The sequence below is a fragment of the Pseudorca crassidens genome, chromosome 2, assembly GCF_039906515.1.
Source record: "Pseudorca crassidens isolate mPseCra1 chromosome 2, mPseCra1.hap1, whole genome shotgun sequence".
Lineage (NCBI taxonomy): Eukaryota > Metazoa > Chordata > Mammalia > Artiodactyla > Delphinidae > Pseudorca > Pseudorca crassidens.
The window spans coordinates 159276331-159302753 of NC_090297.1; the positions used below are offsets into that span (position 1 = coordinate 159276331).

The 26423-nt window shown below is 34.4% G+C and overlaps 1 protein-coding gene across 1 annotated transcript in view; it reads left to right on the forward strand.

The window, feature by feature from the left end:
* Positions 1-26423, forward strand: part of CATSPERE (catsper channel auxiliary subunit epsilon) — a 259066-nt gene that overhangs the window by 102499 nt on the left and 130144 nt on the right. The window contains exon 10 of the mRNA XM_067729520.1: positions 12760-13252. Within this exon, the coding sequence (XP_067585621.1) occupies positions 12760-13252 (493 nt within the window). The remainder of the gene's footprint in view (positions 1-12759; positions 13253-26423) is intronic.

The following is a 26423-nucleotide window of genomic DNA, read 5'->3' on the forward strand; positions in this document are numbered from 1 at the left end:
TGGAGGAACACAGTGAGAACTACAACAAAGAGATAGAATATATTTTAAAAGGAATCAAAGCTAAAGAATACAATAACCAAAATAAAAAATACACTAGAGGGAACCAATAGCAGATTAGATGATACAGAAAAATGGATCTGGAAGACAGGCTAGTGGAAATTACCCAATCAATACAGCAAAAAAGACCAGAAAACTACGAGAGCTCATCAATGAATTCAGTAAAGTTGCAGGATGCAAAATTAATACACAGCAATCTGTTGCATTTATATACACTAACAACAGATTTCAGTAAGAGAGATTAAGGAAACAATCCCATTTACCATCGCATCAAAAACAATAAAATACCTAGGAATAAACCTACCTAAAGAGGCAAAAGACCTGTACTCCGAAAACTATAAGATGTTGATGAAAGAAATTAAAGATGACACAAACAAATGGAAAGATATACCGTGTTCTTGGATTGGAAGAATCAATACTGTTAAAATGACTATACTACCCAAGGCAATCTACAGATTCAGTGCAATCTCTATCAAATTACCAATGGCATTTTTTACAGAACTAAAACAAAGAATTTTAAAATTTGTATGGAAACACAAAAGACCTCAAAAAGCTGAAGCAATCTTGAAAAAGAAAAATGGAGCTGGTGGAATCAGGCTCCCTGACCTCAGACTATACTACAAAGCTACAATCATCAAAACAGTATTGTACTGGAACAAAAACAGACATATAGATCAATGGAAAAGTATAGAAAGCCCAGAAATAAACCCATGCACCTATGGTCAATTAATCTACAACAAAGGAGGCAAGAATATACAATGGAGAAGAGACCATCTCTTCAACAAGTGGAGCTGTGAAAACTGGACAGCTACAAGTAAAAGAATGAAATTAGAACATTCTCTAACACCATACATAAAAATACTCAAAATGGAGTAAAGGCCTAAACATAAGACTGGATGCTATAAAACTCCTAGAGGAAAACATAGGCAGAACACTCTTTGACATAAATCACAGCAATATTTTGGGGGGTCCATCTCCCAGAGAAATGGAAATAAAAGCAAAAATAAACAAATGGGACCTAATGAAACTTAAAAGCTTTTGCACAGCAAAGGAAACCATAAACAAAATGAAAGGACAACCTACTGAATGGGAGAAAATGATGCAACTGAAAAGAGATTTATTTCCAAAATATACAAGCAGCTCATACAACTCAATAACAAAGCAAATAAGCAAACAAAAACAACCCAATCAATAAATGGGCAGAAGATCTAGATAGACATTTCTCCAAAGAAGACATAAGGATGGCCAACAAGCACATGAAAAGATGCTCAACCTTGCTAATTATTAGAGAAATGCAAATCAAAACTACAATGAGTTATCACTTCACTCCACTAAGAGTGACCATCATCAAAAAGTCTACAAATAATAAATGCTGTAGAGGGTGTGGAGAAAAAGGAACCCTCCTACACTGTTGGTAGGAATATAAATTGGTATAGCCACTATGGAGAACAGTATGGAAGTTCCTTAAAAATCTAAAAATAGAGAGTATGATCCTGCAATCCCACTATTGAGTATACATCTGGAGAAAACTATAATTTGAAAGGGTACATGTACCTCAATGTTCATAGCAGCACTATTTACAATAACCAAGACATGGAAGCAACCTATATGTTCATCTACAGGTGAATGGATAAAGAAGATGTGACATATATATACAATGGAATTTTACTTGGCCTTAAAAAATAATGAAGTAATGCCATTTGCAGCAACATGGATGGACCTAGAGATTATCATATTAACTGAAGTAAGATCAACAGAGAAAGAAAAATATAATATGATATCACTTATGTGTGGGATTTTTTTTAAAGATACGAATGAACTTATTTACAAAATAGACTCACAGACTTAGAAAACAAATTTATGGTTACCAAAGGGGAAGGGGGCAGGGGGAGATAAATTAGGAAGTTGGGATTAACATATACGCACTACTATTATATAAAATACATAACCTACAAGGACCTATTGTATAACACCAGGAACTACATTCAATATTTTGTAATTATATATATATATATATCTATCTCCTTTTTCAGATTCTTTTGTGAACAGATTCACTGTGCTGTACACCTAAAACTAACACACACAATAATGTGAATTAACTATACTTCAATTAAAAATTTTAAAAATAAATTAATTAAAATTTGAAAAAAAAAACAGAAAAAGACAAAAGAAAGCCCAAAAATGAGGATAATTTAAGGGACTAGAGGGGCAACCAGTTGTAGTTATCTTTGCATTTTAGGGGTCTCAGAAGAAAAAGAGAGAAAGGAAAAAAATGCAGCAAACTTATTTGAAGAAATAATGGCTGAAAATTATCCCAACCTGGTGAAGGAAACAAGCATCCAAGGCCAGGAATGACAGAATCCCAAACAAGATAAACACAAAATGGTCCACACCAAGACACATTATAATTAAAATGCCAAGAGTGAAATATGAAGAGAGAATCTTAAATGCAGTAAGAGAAAAGCAAATACTTACATGCACGGAAATCCCCATAAGAATATCAGCTAACTTTTCAGCAGAAACTTTACAGGCCAGAAGGGAGTGGCACAACATGTTCAAAGTACTGAAAGGAAAAAACGTCCAACCAAGAATACCCTATCTGACAAGATTATCATTCAGTATTGAATGAGAGCTAAAGAGTTTTCCAGACAAGCAAAAGCTAAAGGAGTTAATCACAACTAAACTAACCTTTCAAGAAATGTTAAAAGGACTTCTTTAAACAAAAAAAAAAAACCATAAGAAGAAATACGAAAATTATGAAAGAAAAAAATATCACTGGTAAAGACAAGACTATGGTAAAGGTAATAGATCAACCAACTATAAAGCCAGTATGAAGGTTAAAAGACAAAACTAATAAAATCATGTATAGCTACAATAATTAGTTAAGGAATACACAAAACAAAAAGATGGTGTAAAAAACAAAACTTTGAGAGGGGGAGTAAAAATATAGTGCCTTTAGAACATGCTCAAACACTTTAGAGCATGCATCACTTTAAAATAGACTGCTATGTACATAGGTTGTTATATAAGAACCTCATGGTATGGACTTCCCTGGTGGCGCCGTGGTTAAGAATCCACCTGCCAATGCAGGGGATATGGGTTCAAGCCCTGGTCCGGAAAGATCCCACATGCCGCAGAGCAACTAAGCCCCTGTGCCACAACTACTGAGCCTGTGCTCTAGAGCCCAAGCCACAACTACTGAAGCCCACACACCTAGAGCCCATGCTCCACAACAAGAGAAGCCACCACAATGAGAAGCCCATGCACTGCAATGAAGAGTAGCCCCTGCTCGCTGGGACTAGAGAAAGCCCATGTGCAGAAATGAAGACCCAATGCAGCCAAAAATAAAATATTAAATAAATTAGTTAATTAAGAAAAATAGAACCTCATGGTAACCACAAACCAAAAACCAATAATAGAGCCACAAAAAATAAAGAGAAAGGAATACAGCTATTGTACTAAAGAAAGTCATCAAAATACAAGGAAAGAGAATAGGAGAAGAAGAAAGGAACAGAGAACAACAAAAATAACCAGAAAACAATTAACAAAATTGCATAAGTACATATCTATCAATAATTACTTTAAACGGAAATGGACTAAATGCTCCAATCAAAAGACATGGAGTGACTGAACGGATTTAAAAGCAAGATCCGTATATATGCTGCCTACAAGAGACTCACTTCAGATCTAAAGAAACACACACAGACTGAAAGTGAAGGGATGGAAAAACATACAGGCATACTTTGTTTTATTGTGCTTTACTTTATTGCACTTTGCAGATATTGTGTTTTTTACAAATTGAAGGCTTTTGGCAACTCTGCATCTGTCAAGATCAGTACCATTTTTTCCAACAGTATTTGCTCACTTTGTGTCTCTGTGTCACATTTTGGTAATTCTTGCAATATTTCGAACTTTTAAGTATTATTTATATTATTATTTAGCTGATTATATTTAATGTAATATTATTATATAAATTATTGTGGTTTTTGATCAGTGATCTGTGATGTTACTATTGCAAAATGATTACAACTAGCTGAAGACTCAGATATTGGTTTGTAATTTTTACCAATAATGTATTTTTAATTAAGATATGTACATTGTTCTTTTAGAAAATGATATTGCACACTCAATAAACTATAGTAAGTGTACACATAACATTTCTATGCATTGGGAAATGAAAAAATTCGTATGATTTGCTTTATTGCAATATATGCTTTATCACAATGGTCTGGAACTGAACCTGTAATATCTCCAAGGAATACTTGTATTCCACGCAAACAGAAGCAAAAAGATAGCTGGGGGTAACAATATTTATATCGGACAAAATAAACTTTAACACAGGCTGTAATAAGAGACAAAGAAGAACATAATTAATGGTAAGGGGATCAATCCAAGAAGAATATATAACACTTGTAAATATATATGCACCCAACATAGGAACACCTAAATACATAAAGCAAATATTAACAGACAGAACAGAAGAAATTCACAGTAATACAAAAACAGTAGGGTTCTTTAAACACCACTTATATTAATGGATGGATTATCTAGACAGAAAACCAATAAGGAAACACTGACATAAAAAGGGAAACCTCCTGCACTGTTGGTGGGAATGTAAATTGATACAGCCACTATGGAGAACAGTATGGATTTTCCTTAAAAAACTAAAGATAGAGTTACCATATGACCCAGCAATCCCGCTACTGGGCATATACCCTTAGAAAACCGTAATTCAAAAAGAGACATGTACTACAGTGTTCACTGAAGCACTATTTACAATAACCAGGACAGAGAAGCAGCCTAAATGTCCCTCAACAGATGAATGGATAAAGAAGATGTGGCACATATATACATTGGAATATTACTCAGCCATAAAAAGGAACGAAATTGAGTTATTTGTAGTGAGGTGGATGGACCTAGAGTCTGTCATACAGAGTGAAGTAAGTCAGAAAGAGAAAAATAAATACTGTATGCTAATGCATATATATGGAATTTTAAAAAGCAGTACTGATGAACCTAGTGGCAGGGCAGGAACAAAGACGCAGATGTACAGAATGGACTTGAGGGCACGAGGGGGAAGGGGAAGCTGGGATGAAGTGAGAGAGTAGAATTGACATATATACACTACCAAATGTAAAACGGATGGCTAGTGGGAAGATGCTGGATAGCACAAGGAGATCAACTCCAGGCTTTGTGATGACCTAGAGGGATGGGATAGGAAGGGTGGGAGGGAGGCTCAAGAGGGAGAGGATATGGGGTATATGTATACATATAGCTGATTCACTTTGTTATACAGCAGAAACTAACACAACATTGTAAAGCATTTATACTCCAATAAAGATGTTGAAAAAATGACACATTAAATCAGGCTACCTTACGAGATGCATCCAAAGCATTCCACCCAAAAACATCAGAATACACATTCTTTCAAGTACACATGGAATATTCTCCAGGATAGATTACATGTAATGACACAAAAGAAGTCTCAATACATTGAGAAAGATTGAAATCATATCAAGCATCTTTTCCAGTCACAATGGTATGAGACTAGAAATCACCTACAATAAGAAACTAGAAAAAACACAAGCACATGGAGTCTAAACAACCATTGGGTCATTGAAGATACCAAAGAAAATAAACCAATACCTTGAGACAAATAAAAGTGGAAATACAACATTCTAAAGTCTATGGGGTGAGGCTTCCCTGGTGGCGCATTTGTTAAGAATCCACCTACCAATGCAGGGGACACAGGTTCGAGCCCTGGTCTGGGAAGATCCCACATGCCACGGAGCAACTAAGCCCGTGTGCCACAACTACTGAAGCCTGTGTGCCTAGAGCCCATGCTCCACAACAAGAGAAGCCACCACAATGAGAAGCCTGCACACTGCAACGAAGAGTAGCCCCCACTTGCCACAACTAGAGAAAGCCCATGCTCAGCAATGAAGACCCAACGCAGCCAAAAATAAAATAAATAAATTTATTTTTTAAAAAAAGTCTATGGGACGCAGCAAAGGCAGTTCTAAAAGGCAAGTTTACAGCAATAAAGGTCTACATCAGGAAAGAAGAAAAATTACCAACAAACAACCTAAACTTACACCTAAAGGAACTAGAAAAAGAAGAACAAACAAAGCCCAAAGTTAGTAGAAGGAAAGAAATAGTGACAACCAGAGTGTGGAAACAAATAAAACAGAGACAAAAAAGGAAGGAAGGAGGGAAGAAAGGGTCAATGAAATGAGTTGGTTCTTTGAAAGGATAAGCAAAGTTGATAAAACAGCCAGACACATCAAGAAAAAAGAGAGTTGGCCTAGATAAATAAACTCAGAAATAAAAGAGAAGCTACAACTGACACCACAGAGATACAAAATATTATAAGGAATGACTATGAAAAATTATATGCCAACAAATAGGACAACCTGGAAGAAATGGATAAATTCCTAAAAACATACAATCTTCTAAGACTGAATCAGGAAGAAATAGAAAATCTGCATAGACCAATCACTAGTAATGAAATTGAATCAGTAATCAAAAAATTCTAACAAACAAAAGTCCAGGACTAGACGGCTTTACAGGTGAATTCTACCGAACATTTAATGAAGACTTAATAACTTCTCAAACTATTCAAAAAAAAAAAATTGAGCAGGAACTAATTCAATGAAGCCAGCATCAACTTGATACTAAAACCAGACCTAGACATTACAAACAAGAATATTACAAGTCAATATCACTAGTGAACACAGATGCAAAATTACTCAACAAAATATTAGCAAACCAACTTCAACAATTCATTAAAAGGATCATACACCATAATCAAGTGAGATTTATCCTGGGAAAACAAGGGTGATTCAATATCCACAAATCAATGAGATATGCCACATTAATGAAATGAAGGATAAAAACCATGTGATCACCTCAATAGATGCAGAAGAGAACTTTTCACAAATTCCATTTATGATAAAGACTCTGAACAAAGTGGGTATAAAAGAAACATACCTGAACATAATAAAGACCACATATGACAAACCCACAGCTAATATCATACTCGGTGAAATGCTGAAAGCATTTCCCTAAGATCAGAAACAACACAAGGATGCCCAGTCTCTCCACTTTCACCAACATAGTATTAAAAGTCTTATCCACAGCAATCAGACATTAAAAATAAATAAAATTAATCCATATTGGAAAGGAAAAAGTAAAACTGTTTGCAGATGACATGGTATTATATATATTAAAAATCCTATAGATCCCACCAAAATACTATTAGAACTAAAAAATAAATTCAGTAAAGATGCAGGAAACAAAATTAGCATATAGAAAGCTGTTGCATTTCTATACACTAGTAACAAAATTATTAGAGAAATAAGTGAAGGGAACTAAGAGGTACAAACCTGTAATTATAAAATAAGTCACAGGGATGTAATATACAATATAAGTAATATAGTCAATCATACTGTAATAATTTTAGTAACAGTTACTAAATTTTTCATGGTGATCATTTTGTTATTTATTTGATTGTCAGATCACTATGTTGTATACCTGAAATGAACATAATATTGTATGTCAACTGTACTTTAATAAAATAAAATGTTATATGTCTAGCTAATAAAAAAAACAAATTCAACTTTATGGTAACTAGATACAGAATAAGTATAGATTTAACTTAATTTTTTGGCACATGTATGTCAATTGGTTTCCACAATTGTTTCAACACATGTTTGTTGTACATCTACTAATCAAGCTACTGTTAGAAACTAGGGATATAGTCAAGGTCCCTACCTTCTGTATTCAAATTTTAATTGGGAATTCAAATTATTCTAATTCAAATTCTAAGATGGGAAATGGATAATTAACAATATGTAAACAATATAATATGTTGTATCAAGAACTATGAAAGAAATACTCTAGGTGATAATATAGAGAGATCCATTTAGATACCATCTTAGAGGTGGCACTGAGTTGAGATAAAAGGTTTTACATGAACAAGTAATGTGAAAAAATGTGGAAAGACTAATCTAGGTTTTAAAAACAAACATACTTTAGAGATGTAGCAGATACATAAACAGTTATAGACCAATACATTTGAAAACTTAAAGAGAAAACATTCTAGAAAAATACAATTTTTTAAAGGTGACTCAAAAGGAAATATAGAAGTTGAGCAAAGAAACTTAATCAGTATTTAACAATATTTAGGGAGGGGGAGAGAGCACTAGCACAGATCATTCCAATCCTAAATTGCAGAATGAAGTTAGCAAATTATCATATGCCAATTCAGGCAAGGTCTGTATGAGAAAGAAAAATTATAGTCTTATCTCATTCATGAACTTAGATACAAAACTCTGAATAAAATATTAGTAAAATAAATCCACCAATATATGAAAAGAGATATGACATATAATCAAGTTGGTTTATACCAGAAGTGCAAGGTTAGTAGTATAATATTTAAAATGTTTTAATATAATTTACTACATTAATAGATTAAAGGAGAAAACTACCTAATCATCTTAATAGGGACAGAATGAAGCTTTACTTTATTCTTACCTCATATCATAATTACTTACCTCATATCATACATTAAAATAATCTGAGATTAATAATAATGATGATGATAATAATAATAAAATAACCTCAGAAGACATACATGTGGAAGGCTAAACTGAAAAACTTTTAAAAAGAGATAGGAAAATACCTTTATTGCCTCAGGATAGGAAAAATTTTCTATAATCAATAAAAGTACCTCAAGTTATAAAAGCAAAGATTTGACAAACAACTCATTAATAGGTACATGAAATGATGTTTGACTTTATTAACAATTAGAGAAAAATATTAATAGCCCAGAAAGGTCTATTTTACATACACCAGATTGATAAATTAACATTTTAGACTTGGTAAAAATATGTTTCAGCATTCAGGCTGCTATAACAAAATACCATTAACTGGGTGACTTATAAACAACAGTTTATTTTTCACAGTTCTGGAGGGTGGAAGTCTGAGATCAGGGTGCCAGTGTGGTTGGTTGAAGGCCCTCTTCTGGGTGTCAGAATTCTCATTGTATCCTCACCTGGTGGAACAGGCTGGGGAGCTCTCTTGGGCCTCTTTTACAAGTGCATTAATCCCACTTATGAGAGTTCTACCCTCATGACTTAAGCACCTCTCTAAGGCTCCACTTGCTATTACCATCACGTTGGGCGTTAGAATTTCAATATACGAATTCTGGGCACACACAAACATTCACACCATAGAAATGTGCATCAATGGAACCCTTACATACATTGCTAGTAGAAGTATAAATTGGCACAAACAATTTGAAAGATATTTTTACACTGTCAGTCAAAGTTGAAGATGCATATATCAAATGGTTCAGCAATTCAACACCAGTATATACCTTAGAGAAACCCATGCACAGGTGCATCAAGAGAGGTGTGAAAGTATATTTGTAGCAGTATTGTTTCTAATAGGAAAAAAATTGAAACACTAATTTCCATTCATAGAGAAATGGATAAACATTCTCTAGTATAATTATGCTATAGAATATATACATTATACAGCTGTGAAAAATAAATCAAACACAGCAACACAAATCAACATGAATGTATTTCACAAACATAATATTGAATGAAAAAAGCAAGTCATGGAAGAAGAGTACAGTATGATTCCATTTATATAAAATGCAAAAAGTTGAAAAATTAAATACTATGTAGTTTATTAATACATAATGTGGTAAACTAGTTTTTTAAAGCATGGGAATTGACCTTATATCCTGAAACCTTGCTATAATTGCTTATTAGTTCCAGGAATTTTTTGTCTGTTCTTTGGGATTCTCTACATAGATAATCATGTCATCTGTAAACAAAGAACATTTTGTTACTTCCTTCCCAATCTTGTAAAATTTTATTTCATTTTTTTGTCTTATTGTGTTAGCTAGAACTTCCAGTATGGTGTTGAATGGAAGTCTTTGCCTTGTTCCTGTTCTTAGGAGGAAAGCATCTAATTTCTCACCATTAAATTTTTTGTATGTTTTTGTAGATGCTCCTTTATCAAGTCAAGGAAGCTCCCCCTCTGTTGCTAGTTTGCTGAGAGTTTTTATCATGAGTGGGTGTTGGATGTTGTCAAATGCTTTTACTACATCTATTGATATGATTATATGCTTTTTCTTCATTAGCCTGTTTATGTGATGGATTATATTAAATGATTTTTAATGTCGAACCAGACTTGCATAACTGGAATAAATCCCATTTGGTCATGGTAAATAAATCTTTTTACACATTATTGAATTTAAAATGTCTGTAGCTTTATCTGTAATGTCTTTATCTGGTTTTGGTGTTAGAGTAATGCTGATCTCATAGAATAAGTTGGGAAGTATTGCCTCTGCTTCTATTTTCTGGAAGAGATTATAGAGTATTGACATCCTATATTCCTTAAATGTTAGAATTCACCAGTGAACCTGTCTGGGCCTGGTGCTTTTTGTTTTGGAAGGTAATTTGTTATTTATTTATTTTATTTTATGCATATATCCCTATTCACATTATTTCTCTTTGTGTGATTTTTGGTACGTTGTATCTTTCAATTGGTCCATTTCATCTGAGTTATCAAATTTGTGGGCATAGAATTGTCCATTATTTTTTCATTTAATAAGGAGTATTCCTTTATTACTCTTTAATGTCCAGGAGATCAGTAGTGATGGCCCATTTTAATTTCTGATATTAGTAATTTGTGTCCTTTGTCTTTCTTTCTTAGCTCAACTAGAAGTTTATTGATTTTATTGATCTTTTCAAAGAACCAGCTTTTGGTTTCATTGATTCTCTCTACTGCTTTTCTGGTTTAAATTTGCTGATTTCTGCTCTAATTTTTATTATTATTTTTCTTCTGATTGATGTAGGTTTATATTCCTTTTCTATCTCTAGTTTCTCAAGGTGGAAGCTTAGATTATTGATTTTTAGTTCTTTCTTCTTTTCTAGTGTATGCATTTCATGTTGTAAACTTCCCTCTGCACACTGCTTTCAGGTCATCTCCCAAATTTGATAAGTTGTATTTTCATTTATTTCCAAATATTTTAAAATTTCACTTGAGATTTCTTCCTTGATCCATATATTACTTAGAAGTGTGTTGTTTAATCTCCAAATATTTAGGGAAATTTCAGGTATCTTTCTGTATTGACTTCTAGCTTAATTACATTGTGATATGAGAGCATACTTTGATGATTTCTAATTTTTTAAGGAGTGCTTTGTGGCCCAGAATATGGTGCATCTTGGTGAATACTCCGTATGAGCTTGAGAAGAATGTGTATTCTGCTGTTTTAGGATGAAGTACTCTTTTTTCTTTTTCTTTTCTTTTTTTTTTTTTTTTTTTTTTTGCGGTATGCAGGCCTCTCACTGTTGTGGTCTCTCCCGTTGTGGAGCAAAGGCTGTGGACGCGCAGGCTCAGCATCCATGGCTCATGGGCCCAGCCACTCTGCGGCATGTGGGATCTTCCCGGACTGGGGCATGAACCCGTGTCCCCTGCATCGGCAGGCTGACTCTCAACCACTGCGCCACCAGGGAAGCCCAGGATGAAGTATTCTTTAAATGTCAATTAGATCCAGTTGATTGATGGTGCTCTTCAGTTTAACTATGTCCTTACTGATTTTCTGCCTGTTGGATCTATTAACTACTTATAGAGAAGTTTTAAAGTATCCAGCTATACTAGTGGAGTTTTATATTTATATTTTCTATTTAATAATATTATATTGTATATTTGAAAGTAAGAGAGTAGATCTTAAGAGTTCTTATCATTAAAAAAAATTTTTATAGCTATGTATGGTGATGGACATAACTAGACTTACTGTGGTGATCATTTTGCAATATATAAAAATGTCAAATCATTATACTATACACCTAAAGCTAATAAAATGCTATATGTCAATTATATCTCAGTATTTTAAAAAATCAGGCCAGTGACTATATGTGAGTGGGTGGAAGAGGGGGAAAGAAGAGACATACAGGAAATTTCCAAGTTACTGGCAATGTTCTGATTCTTGATATGGGTGATTATTACACAGGTGTTCATCTTGGTATTATTCTTTAAGGTGTGTGTTTTGTATCATATACTGTTGTATAACATGATTTATTATTTTGTTTTAAAAATTAGTAAATAAATGATATTTTAAAAGAAATAGAAATAAAATATGCATATGTACAGAATGTCAGATATCCATTTAACGAATATTGCCTTGGATGCCATTAAAAACATCTACGGGCTTCCCTGGTGGCACAGTGGTTGAGAGTCCTCCTGCCGATGCAGGGGACACGGGTTCGTGCCCCGGTCCAGGAAGATCCCACATGCCGTGGTGCGGCTGGGCCCATGAGCCATGGCCGCTGAGCCTGAGCGTCTGGAGCCTGTGCTCCGCAACGGGAGAGGCCACCACAGTGAGAGGCCCGCATACCGCAAAAAAAAAAAAAAAAAAAAACCGAATATTTGTTTGAGAATATGGAAACATATTCCAGGACAAAGAGCTGTAAGGGTCAAAACTTTTTCTTTGGGAACTTAAGTGAGGAATGAGGAGAAATGGGGCAGTGGTAATGTTTTAGTACTATTTGTTTTGTTTTACCCAGATTTATGTTGATAAAAATAAAAATTTTTATAAAAGATGATAAATGTCAGCACAATGCAAGATGGATAAGAAGGAGGGGGTGCATTTTATTCTTATATTTTCTATTTTTCTCTTCTTAGGACCTGGCATATCTCGATACCGATGACAGAAGATGATGTGCTAAAGGAGATTAGAGGAAATCAAGTGGCTTTTCAAGATTGCTTTACTGCAGATATTTTTTTCCTGCTGACTTTTTCTTTGTTAACAATACCTGAGATTCCTGAGTTTTTACCAATATCTTCACCACAGGGTAGTCAGTTAATGGCAGACTGGGCTACTTGTGTTCCTTCATTTGTTGTGGTGGTAGCTGATATGGAGACCTTTCAGACAAATGATTCATTCCGTACTTGGACCAGAATCAGAGTGCCTCCAAACATTCTGACTGATGATGAAAGACACAGTGTGTCTGATGTGACCCTATCACAGGATGGAATATTTTTTTTAATAAATGGTATTCTTTACTTAAAAAATTATAATGCATTCAAAGGACTGGGAAGCAATGTAAATCTTCCTGATGGTGGAATTATTGGCATTACATCAAGAAAATGGTGTTGGATCAACTATTTATTGAAGGTTAGTAAAAAGATTACATATATGTATATTATACCTGCACATTTAGGTATATTTACCATACTGTTTAATACAGTGATATATCAGAGACTATACTATGCAGCTCTTTGTAGAATTATTTTTTTAAGATTTTTTTTTAATTGATTTTTGGCTGCATCGGGTCTTAGTTGCAGCACACGGGATCTTTGCTGAGGCATGCAGGATCTTTCGTTGTGGCACATGGGTGTCTCTCTAGTTGTGGCGTGCAGGTTTTCTCTTCTCTAGTTGTGGAGGGTAGGCTCCAGGGCATGTGGACTCTGTAGTTGTGGTGCATGGGTTCCAGAGCGTGTGGGCTCTGTAGCTCATGGCACACAGGCTCTCTAGTTGAGGCATATGAGCTCAATAGTTGTGGCACATGGGCTTAGTTGCCCTGTGGCATGTGGGATCTTAGTTCCCTGACCAGGAATCAAACCCACTCCCCTGCATTGTAAGTCAGATTCTTTACCACTGGACCACCAGGGAAGTCCCTGTAGAGTTATTTATGCTTGTAAATAACTCTATCTTTCTGACCTAGCTTCTCAGAGACCTCTTTACAGAGGTGTACCACCAACTACAGAGAATAAAATGAATCTAAAATATCTTTAATAGATTTAAATAAATGGAAAAGAAAATGGAAAGCATGAGAAAAAAGGAATCTATCAAATGACAAGGCAATGAGTAAAACTAAAAGCAAGGGAGTCATTACCATAAAATTTAGGATAATTGTTATCCTGGAAAGAAAGGATGTAGTGATTGGGAGGGAGTATGTGTGATATTTGGGAGTTCTGATTATATTCTATTTTTTAATCTAGGTAGCTATTACACAGATTTCTGCTTTGTGATCAATCTTCCAGCTATTTATTTATTTATTTATACTTGGTCAATTTTCTGTATGTAGATTCTATTTCAAAAATTTTAAATATGTAAAAATAAATGTTAAATTATAACCTAGATAAAACTAACAAAAATTGAAATGTAAAATTCAATGATCACCTTAAATAGAAGATTGGATACAACAAAAATAACTAGTGCATTGAGAAGTAGATAAGAAGAAATCAAAAAGAATGAAAATCTGGGAGAAATCAAGGAAGAGAGGGTAAGAGAGATGAAAGAAAGAATGGGAAAGAGAAGATTCAACATATATCTAACCAGAATTCCAAAATGACATTTTAGCAAGAAAGAGAAAGAGCTGAGACTTTTTCAGATTTAAAGAAAGATATCAATCCTCAATCCATAAATATTAATAAATCCAAGTTGATATAGGAAAAAAGAAAACCCACTTAGATAAAAAATAGTGAAATTGCAGGGTATCAAAGACTAATAAGAGATATTAAAAGCATCCAAGGAGAAAGGACAAATTATAAACAAAGTAAAGATAGTAAAACAATTAGAATCAATGGAGGTCAGAATCAATGGAAGTCAGAAGATAGTGAAATACTCAACTGACGTCAAGTTATTGGCAACCTAAAATTATATACATTCAATAAAACTATCCTCAAGAATAAGAATGTTTGAAACTATTTTAAGAATCAAAATCAGGGATTTTATAATATAATTAGAATAATTGAAATAAAATTGATTAGATGTGCTCAATAGCAGAATGGGTATGACATGACAGAGGAAACAGTCAATAAGACTGAAGTTATATCAATAGAAAATTTCCAATGTAAACAATAGATAAAAATTGTCAAAGTTGAACCAGGCCCCAGAGACCTGTGGGACAATACCAAAACGTCTAACATACATGACATTGGAGTCCAAGGAGGAGAGGAGAGAGGATTATGTAGAAAAAAAAAATCTGAATAAATAATGGCTAGAAACTTCTCAAATTTGGTAATAAGTATAAACTTATGGAGCCATGAAGCCCAACAGACTCCAGACAATGTAGTTGTAAAAGAAACTCATAATCAAACTACTAAAAACCAAAGGAAAAAAATGTGGAAGCAGCCAGAGAGAAGTGATACATCATATATAGGAGAACAATGATTCAAGTGATAGCTGATTTTTCCTCACAGGCCATAGATAACAGAAGGCAATGAAGCAGTATTAGTAGAGTACTGAAAGAAAGGATCATCAGCATAGAATTCTATTCCAGGCAAACATGTCTTTCAGGAATTAAGGAGAAATAAAGACATTCTCAGATGAAGGAAAACTAAGAAAATCTGTTACCAGAATACCTATTCTAAAAGAAATATATGTCTAATGAAGCTTATCAGGTGGAAGGGAAATGGAGAATTTAAAACTTCAATAATGAGTAAAAAACAACTGAAATGGTAGATATACAGGTAAAAATTATTTTAGACTAAAATCATTTTAATAAAATTATTTAATTAGATTTGTTAATCTAATTTAATTAGCTAAAATAAAATTCTAATCTAACAATTATTAGATTATTATTAGATTATATAATAATATTTAATCTAATAATAATAGATTGTTATTATATAATCTATTACATAGATTATTTTTATACTCTTAAGTTCCTTAAAGCTTAAGACTATAAAATTTTTGTATTTTTATACTCTTAATTTTTATACTCTTAAGTTCCTTAAAATACGTATGATATGTAATAGCAAAATTTAAAATATATAACATTTTCTGGTGAGCTTTTTAATGTATGTTGATATAATACATGATTATTACAGCATAAATGAAGAAGGATAAAAGAACCCATGGGGTAGTGAGCTTTCTTCATTACACTTGAAATGTTAAATGCATTATTATAACCCATAGAGCAACCACTAAAAAATTATACAAGATAGAGTTTTAAAAACCTCAACAGATAAATTAAAATGGAATACTAAAAAAAAATTTCTTTTCAATAACCTAAAAGAAGACAGGAAAGGGAAACACAGAGACAAAAACCAGAGGATACATACAGAAAACAACAAAATGGTAATTAAATATAAACGTGTCAATAATTTCATTAAATGTAAATGGCCAAAAAATACTAATTAAAAGGCAGAGATTGTCAAATTGGATTTTTTTTTTTTTTTAAGACCAAAATGTATGCTTCCCATAAGAAACCCACTTTCAATATAAGGAGACATAGTTGAATTAAAAGTAAAACATTGGAAAAGTATATACCATGCAAACACTAATTAAAGAAAATGGGAGTGGATTTATTAATATCAGACAAACTAGGAAAACAATTGGATAAAAAGGGACATTATATGATAAAAGGGTCAATTTGTCAAGAAGACATAGTAATCCTAAATGTGTATGTATCTAACAAACAAGCTTCATAGCAAATGAACCAAAATTAATTGAATGGAAAAAAGAAATAGATAAATCCACAAAATTGTTGGAAGATTTCCACAGTCCTTTTTCAGTAATAGATAAAACAAGTAGACAGGAAACAAGCAAGGATGTACAAGGATAAATAACACCAGTGGTCAGAAAACTACTGCCCATCTCAGCCAAATCAAGTCTGCTGTCTTTTGTGTAAAAAGTTTTATTGGAATATAGCCATGCTCATTTGCTTATGTATCATCTCTGGCTGCTTTTGCCCTACAACAGCACTAATAAAAATTTGCAATAGAGTATGTGGACCAAAACTTAAATATTTACTATATAGCCCTTTCCATAAAAAGTTTGCTGACCCCTGAATTAACCAACTAGACCTAGTAGACATTTGTAAAATATACTCCACCCAACAACAGCAGAAAATATATTCTTTTCAAGTAAACATGGAATATTAGCAAAGATAGAGTATATTTTAGAACATAAGACAAATGTTAACAAATTTAAAAGAAGAGAAATCAAAGTATGTTCTCTGGTCATAACAGAATTAAACTAGAAATCAACTTTTTAAAAACAGATATGTGGAAGGTCATCAAGGATTTGAAATTTTATAAATACACATTACAATAACCATTTGGACAAACACCATTTCAAGGGGATGAAAAATAATTTTTTAAAATTTTTTGGTTTTGGCTCCACTGTGTCTTCGTTGCTGTACACAGGCTTTCTCTAGCTGTGGCAATCGGGGTCTACTCTTCATTGCGGTGCATGGGTCTCATTGTGGTGGCTTCTCTTGTTGCAGAGCATGGGCTCTAGGTGCACGGGCTTCAGTAGTTGCAGCACACAGGCTCAGTAGTTGTGGCACATGGGCCCTAGAGCACATGGGCTTCAGTAGTTGTGGCACGTAGGCTTAGTAGTTGTGGTGCACAGGTTCTAGGGCATGTGGGCTTCAGTAGCTGTGGTACATGGGCTCAGTAGTTGTGGCTTATGAGCTCTAGACTGCAGGCTCTGTAGTTGTGGTGCACAGGCTTAGTTGCTCTGCGGCATGTGGGATCTCCCCAGACCAGGGCTCAAACCCATATCCCCTGCATTGGCAGGCGGATTCTTAACCACTGCACCACCAGAGAAGTCCCCTAAAAATCATTTTAACTAAATAAAAGTAAAACATTAAAACTATATCAAAACTGATGGAAGTGAAAGAAGAAATTGACAAATCCATAATTATAGTTGAAGATAAAATAGACAATTGTATAGAAGAACTGAAAAACCAACTGAATCTAATTTATATTTATAGGATAGTCTACCCAACAACAGCAGAATATATATTCTTAGCAAGCGTTCATGGAACATTTACCAAGACAGACCATATACTGAGTCATAAATCAAACCTCAACACATTTAAAAGAATTTAAATCATATAAAGTATGTTCTCTAACTACAGTGGAATTAAACTAAGAGTCAATAACAGAAATATATCTGGAAATACCCCAATTCTTGGAAATTAAACAATGCACTTCTAAGTAATTCATGTGTTAAATAGGACATCTCAGGGAAATTAGAAAATCTTTTTTTAAATTATTTTAATTGAAGTATAGTGGATTTACAATGTTCTGTTAGTTTCAGGTGTACAGCACAGTGATTCAGATATATATATATATATATATATATATATATATATATACACACACACATATATGTATATATATATACTCAGTTGTATATATTCAGTTATATACATATTTATTTATATGTATATATTCTTTTTCAGATTCATTTCCATTATAGGTTATTCGAAGATATTGAATATAATTCCCTGTAGATCCTTGTTGTTTGTTTTATATATAGTAGTGTGTATCTGTTAATATCAAACTCTTAATTTATCCCTCCCTGCCCACTTTCCCCTTTGATAACCATAAGTTTGTTTTCTATGCCTGTGAGTCTGTTACTGTTTTGTAAATAAGTTCATTTGTCTTATTTTTAAAGAGTCCACATATAAGCAATATCATATGATATTTCTCTTTCTCTGTCTTACCTCACTTAATATGATAATCTCTAAGTCCACCCATGTTGCTGCAAATGGAATTATTTCATTCTTTTTTAAGGTGAGTAATATTCCATTGGGTATATACGCCACATCTTCTTTATCCATTCATCTGTTGATGGAGACTTAGGTTGCTTCCATGTCTTGGCTTTAAATAGTGCTGCTATGAACACTGGGGTGCATGTACCTTTTCAAATTATAGTTTTCTCTGGATATATGCCCAGGAGTGGGATTGCTGTATCATACGGTAACTCTATTTTTAGTTTTTTAAGGAACCTCCTTACTGTCCTCCATAGTGGTTGTACCAATTTACATCCCCACCAACAGTGCAGGAGGTTTCCATTTTCTCCACATGCTCTCCAGCATTTATTATTTGTAGACATTTTAATGATGGCCATTCTGACTGGAGTGTTTGATTTACATTTGATTTTCATGTGCCTGTTGGCCATCTCTATATCTTCTTTGGAGAAATGTCTATTTATGTCTTCTGCCAATTTTTTGGTTGGTTTTTTTTTATTGAGTTGTATGAGCTATTTTATATTTTGCAGACAAATCCCTTGTCAGTCAGATTGTTTGCAAATATTTTCTCCTATTTAATAGGTTGTCTTTTTGTTTTGTTTATGGTTTCCTTTCCTGTGCAAAAGCTTTTACATTTAATTAGGTTCCACTTGTTTATTTTTGCTTTTATTTCCATTACTCTAGGAGATAGACCCCAAATAATATTCCTGTGATTTATCTTAAAGAGTGTTCTCCCTATGTTTTCCTCTAGGAGTTTTATAGTATCTGCTCTTACATTTAGGTCTTTAATCTATTTTGAGTTTGTTTTTGTGTATGGTGTTAGGGAGTGTTCTAATTTCATTCTTTTACATGTAGCTGTCCAGTTTTCCCAGCACCACTTATTGAAGAGACTATCTTTTCTCCATTGTATATTCTTGCATCTTTTGTAGTGGATTAATTGACCATAAGTGTCTGCGTTTATTTCTGGGCTTTCTATGCTGTTCCATTGATCTATGTGTCTGTTTTCTGCCAGTACAATACTGTTCTTATCACTGTAGCTTTGTAGTATAGTCTGAAGTCAGGGAACCTGATTCCTATAGCTCTGTTCTTTCTCAATATGTTTTGGTTTTGGGGGGTCTTTTGTGTTTCCATAGAAGTTTTAAAATTTTTTGTTCTAATTCTGTGAAAAATGCCATTGGTAATTTGATAGGCATTGCATAGAATCTGTAGATTGCCTTGCATAGTATTGTCATTTTAACAACATTAATTCTTCCACTCCAAGCACATGTTATATATTTCCATTTATTTGTGTCCTCTTTAATGTCTTTCATCAGTGTCTTTTTTTAAAAATCTTTATTGGAGTATAATTGCTTTACAATGGTCTGTTAGTTTCTGCTTTATAACAAAGTGAATAAGCTATACATATATCCCCATATCTCCTCCCTCTTGTGTGTCCCTCCCATCCTCCCTATCCCACCCTTCTAGCTGGTCAGAAAGCACCAAGCTGATCTCCCTGTGCTATGTGGCTGCTTCCCACTAACTATCTATTTTACATTTGGTAGTATATATAAGTCCATGTGACTCTCTCACTTCGTCCCAGCTTACCCATCCCCCTCTCCATGTCCTCAAGTCCATTCTCTACGTCTGGGCCTTTATTCCTGTTCTGCTCTGATGTTCTTCAGAACCTTTTTTTTTTTTAGATTCCATATATATGTGTTAGCATACGGTATTTGTTTTTCTCTCTCTGACTTACTTCACCATGTATGACAATCTCTAGATCCATCCACCTCACTACAAATAACTCAATTTCCTTTCTTTTTATGGCTGAGTAATATTCCATTGTATATATGGGCCACATCTTCTTTATCCGTTCATCTGTCGGTGGACACTTACGTTGCTTCTATGTTCTGGCTATTGTAAATAGAGCTGCAATGAACACTGTGGTACATGACTCTTTTTCAATTATGGTGTTCTCAGGATACATGCCCAGTAGTGGGATTGCTGGGTGGTATGGTAATTCTATTTTTATTATCCTAAGGAACCTCCACACTGTTCTCCATAGTGGCTGTATAAATTTACATTCCCACCAACATTGCAAGAGGGTTCCCTTTTCTCCACACCCTCTCCAGCATTTACTGTTTGTAGATTTTTTGATGATAGCCATTCTGACTGGTGTGAGGTGATACCTCATGTTAGTTTTGATTTGCATTTCTCTAATGATTAATGATGTTGAGCATCCTTTCATGTGTTTGTTGGCAATCTGTATATCTTCTCTGGAGAAATGTCTACTTAGGTCTTCTGCCCATTTTTGGTTTGGGTAGTTTGTTTTTTTGATATTGAGCTGCATGAGCTGCTTGTAAATTTGGGGCATTAATCCTTTGTCAGTGGCTTCATTTGCAAATATTTTCTCCCATCCTGGGGGTTGTCTTTTCATCTTTTCTATGGTTTCCTTTTCCTTTGCTGTGCAAAAGCTTTTAAGTTTCATTAGGTCCCATTTGTTTATTTTTGTTTTTTTTCCATTTCTCTAGGAGGTGAATCAAACAGGATTTTTCTGTGATTTATGTCATAGAGTGTTCTGCCTATGTTTTCCTCTAACAGTTTGATAGTTTCTAGCCTTACATTTAGGTCTTTAACCCATTTTGAGTTTATATTTGTGTATGGTGTTAAGAAGTGTTCCAATTTCATTCTTTCACATGTAGCTGTCCAGTTTTACCAGCACCACTCATTGAAGAGGTTGTCTTTTATCCATTGTATATTCTTGCCTCCTTTATCAAAAATAAGTTGACCATATGAGCATGGGTTTATCTCTGGGCTTTCTATTCTATTCCATTGATCTATATTTCTGTTTCTCTGCCAGTACCATACTGTCTTGATTACTGTAGCTTTGTAGTATAGTCTAAAGTCTGGGAGCCTAATTCCTACAGCTCTGTGTTTCTTTCTCAAGATTCCTTTGGCTCTTCAGGGTCTTTCATGTTTACATACAAATTGTGAAATTTTTTGTCTTCGTTCTGTGAAAAATGCCATTGATAGTTTGATAGGGATTGTATTGAATCTGTAGAATGCTTTGGGTAGTATTGTCACTTTTACAGTGTTGATTTTTCCAATCCAAGAACATGGTATATCTCTCCATATGTTTGTATCATCTTGAATTTCTTTCATCAGTGTCTTATAGTTTTCTGCATACAGGTCTTTTGTCTCCTTAGGTAGGTTTATTCCTAGGTGTTAAATTCTTTTTGTTGCAGTGGTAAATGGGAGAGTTTCCTTAATTTCTCTTTCAGATTTTTCATCATTAGTGTATAGGAATGCAAGAGAGTTCTGTGCATTAATTTTGTATCCTGCTACTTTACCAAATTCATTGTTTAGCTCTAGTAGTTTTCAGATAGCATCTTTAAGATTCTCTATGTATAGTATCATGTCATCTGCAAGCAGTGACAGCGTTACTTCTTCTTTTCCGATTTGGATAACTTTTATTTCTTTTTCTTCTCTAATTGCTGTGGCTAAAACTTCCAAAACTATGTTGAATAATAGTAGTGAGAGTGGACAACCTTGTCTTGTTCCTGATCTTAGAGGAAATGGTTTCAGGTTTCACCACTGAGAACGATTTTGGTTTTGTGTTTTTCATATATGGCCTTTATTATGTTGAGGTAGGTTCCCTCTATGCCTACTTTCTGGAGGGTTTTTATCATAAATGGCTGTTGAATTTTGTTGAAGGATTTTTCTGCATCTATTGAGATGATCATGTAGTTTTTCTCCTTCAATTTGTTAATACGGTGTGTCCCATTTTTGATTTGTGTATATGGAAGAATCCTTGCATTCCTGGGGTAAACCCCACTTGATCATGGTGTATGATCCTTTTAATGTGCTGTTGGATTCTGTTTGCTAGTATTTTGTTGAGGATTTTTGCATTTATGTTCATCAGTGATATTAGCCTGTAATTTTCATTTTTTGTGATATCTTTTTCTGTTTTTGGTATCAGGGTGATGGTGGCCTCATCGAATGAGTTTGGAAGAGTTCCTTCCTCTGCTATATTTTGGAAGAGTTTGAGAAGGATAGGTGTTAGCTCTTCTCAAAATGTTTTGATAGAATTCGCCTGCGAAGCCATCTGGTCCTGGGCTTGTGTTTGTTTGAAGATTTTTAATCACAGTCTCAATTTCAGTGCTTATGATTGGTCCGCTTATAATTTCTATTTCTTCCTGGTTCAGTCTCGGAAGGTTGTGCTTTTCTAATAATTTGTCGGTTTCTTCCAGGTTGTCCATTTTATTGGCATATAGCTGCTTGTAGTAATCTCTCGTGATCCTTTGTGTTTCTGCAGTGTCACTTGTTACTTCTCCTTTTTCATTTCTAATTCTATTGATTTGAGTCTTCTCGCTTTTTTTCTTGATGAGTCTAGCTAATGGTTTATCAATTTTGTTTATCTTCTATGTTTTTAGTTTTATTGATCTTTGCTATCATTCCCTTCATTTCTTTTTCATTTTTTTCTGATCTGATCTTTATGATTTCTTTCCTTCAGCTAACTTTGGGGGTTTTTTTGTTCTTCTTTCTCTAATTGCTTTAGGTGTATGGTTACATTGTTTATTTGAGATGTTTCTTGTTTCTTGAGGTAAGATTGTATTGTTATAAACTTCCATCTTAGAATTGCTTTTGCTTCATCCCATAAGTTTTAGGTCATCTTGTTTTCATTGTCATTTGTTTCTAGGTATTTTTTGATTTCCTCTTTGATTTCTTCAGTGATCTCTCAGTTATTGAGTAGTGTATTTTTTAGCCTCCATGTGTTTCTATTTTTTTAAGATTTCTTTCCAGTAATTGATAGCTACTTTCATAGCGTTGTGGTAGGAAAAGATACTTGATACAATTTCAATTTTCTTAAATTTACTGAGGCTTGATTTGTGACCCAAGATATGATCTATCCTGGAGAATGTTCCATGAGCACTTGAGAAAAATGTGTATTCTGTTGTTTTTGGATGGAATGTCCTATAAATATCAGTTAAGTCCATCTTGTTTAATGTATCATTTAAAGCTTGTCTTTCCTTATTTATTTTCATTTTGGATGATCTATCCATTGGTGAAAGTGGGGTGTTAAAGTCCCCTACTATGATTCTGTTACTGTTGACTTCCCCTTTAATGGCTGTTAACATTTGCCTTATGTATTGAGGTGCTCCTATGTTGGGTGCATAAATATTTACAATTGTTATATCTTCTTCTTGGATTGATCCCTTGATCATTGTGTAGTGTCCTTCTTTGTGTCTTGTAATAGTCTTTATTTTAAAGTCTATTTTGTCTGATATGAGAATTGCTACTCCACCTTTGTTTTGATTTCCATTTGCATGGAATAACTTTTCCCATCCCCTCACATTCCATCTGTATGTGTCCCTATGTCTGAAGTGGGTCTCTTGTAGACAGCATATATATGGGTCTTGTTTTTGTATCATTTCAGCCAGTCGATGTCTTTTGGTGGGAGCACTTAATCCATTTACATTTAAGGTAGATATCAATATGTACATTCCTATTACCATTTTCTTAATTGTTTTGGGTTTATTATTGTAGGTCTTTTCCTTCTCTTGTGTTTCCTGCCTAGAGAATTTCCTTTAGCATTTGTTGTAAAGCTGGTTTGGTGGTGCTGAAATCTCTTAACTTTTGCTTGTCTGTAAAGGTTTTAATTTATCCAGCAAATCTGCATGAGATCCTTGCTGGGTAGAGTAATCTTGGTTGAAGGGTTTCCCTTTCATCACTTTAAATATGTCCTGCCACTCCCTTGTGGCTTTCAGACTTCCTGCTGAAAGATCAGCTGTTAATCTTATGGGGATTCCCTTGTATGTTATTTGGTTTTTTTCCCTTACTGCTTTTCATATTTTTTCTTTGTATTTAATTTTTGATAGTTTGATTAATATGTGTCTTGGCGTGTTTCTCCTTGGATTTCTCCTCTATGGGACTCTGTGTGCTTCCTGTACTTGATTGATTATTTCTGTTCCCAAATAAGGGAAATTTTCAACTATAATCTCTTCAAATATTTTCTCAGTCCTTTTCTTTTTCTCTTCTTCTTCTGGGAACCCTATAATTCGAATATTGGTGTGTTTAATGTTGTCCCAGGGGTCTCTAAGACTGTCCTCAATTCTTCTCATTCTTTTTTCTTTATTCTGCTCTGTTGTAGTTATTTCCACTATTTTATCTTCCAGGTCACTTATCCATTCTTCTGCCTCCATTATTCTGCTATTGATTCCTTCTAAAGAATTTTTTATTTCATTTATTGTGTTGTTCATCATTGTTTGTTTGCTCTTTAGTTCCTCTAGATCCTTGTTAAACGTTTCTTGTATTTTCTCCATTCTATTTCCAAGATTTTGGATCATCATTACTATCATTACTCTGAATTCTTTTTCAGGTAGACTGCCTAGTTCCTCTTCATTTGTTTGGTCTGGTGGGTTTTTATGTTGCTCCTTCATCTGCTGTGTGTATCTCTGTCTTCTCTTTTTGCTTAACTTACTGTATTTGGGGTCTCCTTTTCACAGCCTGCAGGTTTGTAGTTCCCATTGTTTTTGGTGTCTGCCCCCAGTGGCTAAGGTTGGTTCAGTTCAGTTGTGTAGGCTTCCTAGTGGAGGGGACTAGTGCCTGTGTTCTGGTGGATGAGGCTGGATCTTGTTTTTCTGGTGGGCAGGACCACGTCTGGTGGTGTGATTTGGGGTGTCTGTGACATTATTATGATTTAAAGCAACCTCTCTGCTAATGGGTGGGGTTGTGTTCCTATCTTGCTAGTTGTTTGGCATAGGTTTTCTGGTACTGTAGCTTGCTGGTCGTTGAGTTTAACTGGCTCTTAGCATTGAGATGGAGATCTCTGGGAGAGTTTTTGCCATTTGATATTACGTGGAGCTGGGAGGTCTCTGGTTGACCAAGGTCCTGAGCTCAGCTCTCCCACCTCAGAGACATAGGCCTGATACTGGCCAGAGCATCAAGACCCTGTCAACCACATGGCTTTTGGGAAATCTGAGGTCTTCTGCCAGCGTTCAGTAGGTGTTCTCTAGGAGTTGTTCCACATGTCGATGTATTTCTGATGTATTTGTGGGTGGAAGGTGATCTCCTCGTCTTACTCCTCCACCATCTCGAAGGTCTCTTCATCAGTGTCTTTAGATATTCTTTTAACTGAATGAAAGTGAGGATATTATGGAGTTCTGCTAAAGCAGTGCCTAAAATGGAATTTATAGGATTAAGTGCTTATATTAGAATCTTCCACTTCTGCACAAGATAGAATAAAAAATAGGATATATATATATATATATATATATATATATATATGTTCCAGCATGAAACAACAGCAGAAAATAGTATGAAACCATGCTTTATATATTCAAAAACATTGGAAATCAAGATAAGCCCTGCAATTGCCCCTGCTTAATGTCTTGAGAAAGTTCCCAGACCAGGGAATGGTGACATAGGAGACTGAGACAGAGTCCAGCAGATTCACTTAGTTGAGGAAGTGGAACTTATAGTCAAGGGAGGGAAGGTGGCTGGAGCTTGCAAAGCAGAATAGCAATGATAAGAGAGCTGCACACAGAATTCTAGAGATTTTCCAAGGACTCCCCTCATGTATTCAGCAGTGTATCAATCAGTCTATATTTGTGGGGAAACTATCCAATCCTGGGGAAAAAACTGAATGAAAGGACTAGGGAATTGAATTATAACTCACACAGGGATGGGAACAGTACCTGTTCTAACCAGCCAGACTGAAAACACACATAACAATTCATGGGGGATTGAGTAGAGTGCTCCTAAGTGTCTTGCCTCACTACTGAGAATAATTATCACTAGACAAAGTGCTTCTCTGGTCCCATCTAACAAATTTTAAACAAAAAACCCCAAAAGTATCCAGCTGTTTTAAAGTAATTT